General features: G+C 40.3%; 2 protein-coding genes across 4 annotated transcripts in view; one reads left to right on the forward strand and one right to left on the reverse strand.

Annotated features, from left to right (window-relative positions):
* Positions 1-62: 62 nt before the first annotated feature.
* LOC104956075 (epidermal growth factor receptor kinase substrate 8-like protein 1) lies at positions 63-3,327 on the forward strand. 3 transcript variants are annotated; one of them, XM_010783516.1, is made up of 4 exons: positions 63-235; positions 754-919; positions 1,583-1,715; positions 2,262-3,327. In XM_010783516.1, exons 2-4 carry the CDS (start codon positions 762-764, stop codon positions 2,346-2,348), a joined length of 378 nt encoding a protein of 125 aa, XP_010781818.1. In that variant the 5' UTR covers positions 63-235; positions 754-761; the 3' UTR covers positions 2,349-3,327. The 3 variants fall into 3 exon arrangements, with proteins under 3 accessions (XP_010781818.1, XP_010781817.1, XP_010781819.1); XM_010783515.1 differs by lacking the exon at positions 63-235 and adding an exon at positions 254-439; XM_010783517.1 differs by lacking the exon at positions 63-235 and adding an exon at positions 255-458.
* Positions 3,328-3,697: 370 nt separating this feature from the next.
* The window catches only part of LOC104956076 (putative RNA-binding protein Luc7-like 1), an 11,005-nt gene continuing 10,510 nt past the window's right edge, over positions 3,698-4,192 (reverse strand). The window contains exon 6 of the mRNA XM_010783518.1: positions 3,698-3,878. Within this exon, the coding sequence (XP_010781820.1) occupies positions 3,698-3,878 (181 nt within the window). The remainder of the gene's footprint in view (positions 3,879-4,192) is intronic.

Here is a 4,192-nt window from a genome sequence, read left to right on the forward strand (position 1 = left end):
CACACACACACACATACACACACACACACACAACCACAGCCACAGAGGTATGCTCTCACCTGTACCTGACCTCTTTTCTCCTCATTCCTGCAGGCTCCAGTTCCCCTCGCCAAGACTTTCTCTGTGGTCCCTCCCAGCCCCCCTGCTCTCCCCCAGGCCCACTCCCCCCAGCGCCCACGCAGCTTACCGCCTTACAACCAACACATACTAGCTTCAGAGGACCCAGAGAATAAAGGTAGGTGCAGAATTTGTATGTGTTTGTGGAGGAGTTGGCAGCTTCAAGACTCTGAAAACGTAGTTTGAATACACCGAGCAGCTCGAGCTCAGTAAAGATCATTCTCTATAGTTATTTATCAAGATTTAATGTTTTGAAAATTCATAATATATAAGTAGCTGCATTTGTAAGTTATCCAAATTATGCAAGGAATTCGGAAAAAAGGTAACAGATGTCAGAAAAGGTTTACTTAATTAATAAATAATAATATTAATAATATATGTTTTTAAAAAGCATAAAGATTTAATTGGATGGCAATTTTCGTACAAGACAAACATATTTAAATAGTACTTTTTCTTCACTGCCTTTAATATATAATTCGTTTTTAAATGCTTTTAAAAAATGAATTTTAACCTGTTTTTGTAAAGAGTCTGTGATCTTTTTATGATTACTATTATACATTTTATTATTATCACACCAGAAAGCTTATCATTATTGTGTATTTCAGTATGTAATGAAGTCCCTTCTCCTCTCTGCAGTCACGTTGATGAATGACGAGCTGCTGCAGAGGCTTGCCAATGGGAAGACCCACCTGAACAAACCCCTGGTGATCCCGCGCTCCTCTGAGACCTCGGCCCCGCTGGACTACCACTCCCCTCCGGACGAGGTGGCCGAGTGGCTGCGGGGGAAGGGCTTCAGCCAGCCGTGAGTCAGCATGTTTACACTGTGGGAGTTCTCCCTGTGAAATGGCATTTTACTACCCTAAAGTCAACATATTGACAGCGTTAACGGGAATAAACAAGAGGAGGGGTTTTCCTTAGTACATTTACTCCAGAACTGTACTTAAGTACTATTTTGACATACTTTTATTGAGTATTCTACATGTATACTTCTATACTTCTATTGCAGAGGGAAGTACAACACTTTGTTAGTATATAAGTATTTATTTAATGCTAGATACCTATACCTTAACTTCAGCACATTATAGAGGGGTAACAGTGTTTTTATCTCCACTACATTTGTTTTTGGTTTAGTTTTTAATGAAAACCAAAGATATTCTAATGTGATGTGCTGCAGTACTGTTTTACTAATAAACAATAGTAGCCTATTTTAAGTAACTGACATTGGTTCCACATTGATAAACTACAACTTTAAAACGATCAATGTCATTCTGCTTAAAAAAATACTTTTGATACTTTAAGGACATTTATATATAATACTTGATGTACTTTTACTTAAATAACATTTTGAATTCTGGACTTTTTTTTGTATTTATAGCCTGTATATCACTACTTTTACTTAAGTGAATCATCTGAGTACTTCTTCCTCTGCTCGTGTCTGACTTTGGATCCTCTGTATTCTCTTCAGGGCGGTGTCGTGTCTCGGGGTGCTGACGGGCGCTCAGCTGTTCTCCCTGAACAAGGATGAGCTGCGCGCGGTGATCCCAGAGGAGGGAGCTCGCGTGTACAGCCAGCTCACCGTGCAGAAAGCCCTGCTGGAGGTCAGTAGCCTACTACAGCACAATTACACCCTGTTTCCATCAAAGTTCATCAATGACATAACTATTGAGAAAGCACAAAGCACATTTCACGATAAATCAGGTGGTCAATATTTGAGAAGGTGTCGAAAAACATGTATGACTACTGCCGATTGCTACAAACTATTTATCACAGAAATTGCACTCGTAAATAACCGCAGGAAAAGGCAAATGTATTTGATTACATTATTTTAGGACAGTAACATAGTAAAATGCATCTAGCCTAGAAAAGTGTGCCCATTATATGATATATTTAATTGAACTTTTTCTGAAAATGTAACCTGGTGACAGGGAAAACGATAAGGAAACATACATATTACCAAATAAATAATTGACCCAGTATCAGAAACATGGAAAAACTGTCATGTCAACCAGCATAAATTGTCTTTCTTCACTTGTCGATGCTTCTTTTGAGTAAATATCATGCCTAAGTAAATATATCTTTGCATTTCCACACGTGTTAATACAAATATTGCGTCTTTAACCTTTGACCTACTCTGCCTCCTTCAGGATGCCAGGAGGGCCACAGAGCTGGAGGCGGTGATGGAGAAACAGAAGATGAAGGTGGATCTGAAACTGGAGAGCAGCACGTTCTGAGCAGCAGCTCGGAGCCTCCCATTAAGGACTGTTCTAAAAGTGTCGTCAATCAAGACAGAAGACATTAACAATATAGTATAGAATAAACCTTGGACAGCTACTTGACTATCTAACATTGTCTGTGAAGCTGAAAAGGTCTGACTCTTTCTTCATCCTAAAACCAAAGTATTTGGCAGCGAATCAGAAATGTAAGATTTGAATAGTAGCAGACGCTCTGCCAATTTAATATTTTAACATTAAAGGACACTGTAATGTATATTGTTACATTTGAATGTGTATAGCTTCTTTGTTTCGTTTCTAGTACTAACTTAAATGAAATGTATTTATCTTTGTTTGTATAATACTTTTAATACCATTCCTTGACTTTGGTAAAAAGAAAAAAGGCCAGCACACAATGGCGATATTTGTTTTAATGGAGATTTTAAAGAAAGATTTCCAGCAGAACATAAGCAGATATGACTTCACACAGAACGTAAAGCAATGCATCCGTTAAAATCTGTTTGCAATTATAAATCTATTCAGAGGAACTTGTTGAAACTGGGCCAAAATGAAACGCTAATAAAAATGTATGTACATCGACTTTCCAATTCATTTCTGGACCTGCTGCTTCTCACAACAACAACAACATCAACAACAACTGTGTGGGTTTTAAATACAAGAAAATCAAGAGGGGGTGAAATGAGAAAACAAAGAGACACGCCACCAAAACAAATCCAAACAAGCATTTACTCTTCAAAACAAAAAGACCCCCTTCGCTACCGGCAGCGTCAAATAAAACTTAGTTAAGTTTAAACAGAAAAAAGGGGCCATGAGGAAACAAACTCGCAACTCGGTCTGAACTCCCTAAAACGTTAACGGGGCTTAAACTAAGAAAACATGTGGATAGACATTCATGAACTGCACTCAACAACTCCTGCAGTTTTCTGGGTGCTTGTGGAAATAAATCTTTCAAAATGAAGGACTACAAAAGAATGAGAAATAAGATATTCAGATTGTGTCAAACGGTAATGATAAAAGGATCAGTTCCACTCTGAGCTTCAGTCCGGCAGGCCGTGTGTTGATGTGTTCAATGCAGGGTGTTTATCAGATACAGACAGCAACCAAATCACAGATGTAGGCATCACAATACACTCCACTACTGATCAATATCTAAATCCCCACCAATCCAAATGCTTGTGATCGATCTGGAAAATGTTATACTTCTGGTACAGTGGAAAGAAAGGAGGAGAACAGAGGGATGGAGGCGGGACTGCGTGACATTAGGTTATTCTTTCTTAGAAATGGACAGACAGACGGACGGTGAGGGAGACAGGAGGACGCGGTGAGTCGTGATGGATGGAGTTTGGTCTTCAGAGGTCCCCCGTGTCCCGGTCCTCCCCCCGGCGGGAGTCCGACCGGCCGTTCTCCCCCTCTCTCTTCACCCCCTCCCTCTTCACCCCGTCCCTCTTCTCCCCCTCCCTCTTCACCCCCTCCCTCTTCTCCCGCTCCCGTGACCGCTCTCTGGAGGAGCGCTCTCGGTCCCGGGACGACCTGAGGACGAGACAACGAGATATTCAGATAAGTACGAGCACAAAGACAGATTATTATGCTTTTTCAGTTATTATGCCCAAAATATCTGGAACAAACTCCCAGAAACCTGCAGGTCCGCTGCAACTCTGACTACTTTGAAATCCAGGCTGAAGACTTGTCCCTTTCCCGCTATTCACATCTCACACTAACTGTTATTCATGTTTTATTGTCTTTGCTTTTAAATGCCATTTTATAATATGTTTCTGCTCCACTATTTCTTAATGCCTTTCATTTTTGTAAAGCACTTTGAATGGCCTTGTGTTGAAAGGTGCTGT

The sequence above is a fragment of the Notothenia coriiceps genome, unplaced genomic scaffold, assembly GCF_000735185.1.
Source record: "Notothenia coriiceps isolate Sejong01 unplaced genomic scaffold, NC01 NC01_scaffold00025321, whole genome shotgun sequence".
Taxonomy (NCBI): domain Eukaryota; kingdom Metazoa; phylum Chordata; class Actinopteri; order Perciformes; family Nototheniidae; genus Notothenia; species Notothenia coriiceps.

What these genes read in the sequence shown, in the direction of transcription:
- LOC104956075 (XM_010783515.1), top strand. Translation starts at nt 418, where the DNA reads ATGCAAGGAATTCGGAAAAAAG. An exon ending in GGGAAGGGCTTCAGCCAGCC is followed by an intron (nt 920 to 1,582) that starts GTGAGTCAGCAT and finishes TATTCTCTTCAG; the next exon opens with GGCGGTGTCGTGTCTCGGGG. An exon ending in TGCAGAAAGCCCTGCTGGAG is followed by an intron (nt 1,716 to 2,261) that starts GTCAGTAGCCTA and finishes TGCCTCCTTCAG; the next exon opens with GATGCCAGGAGGGCCACAGA.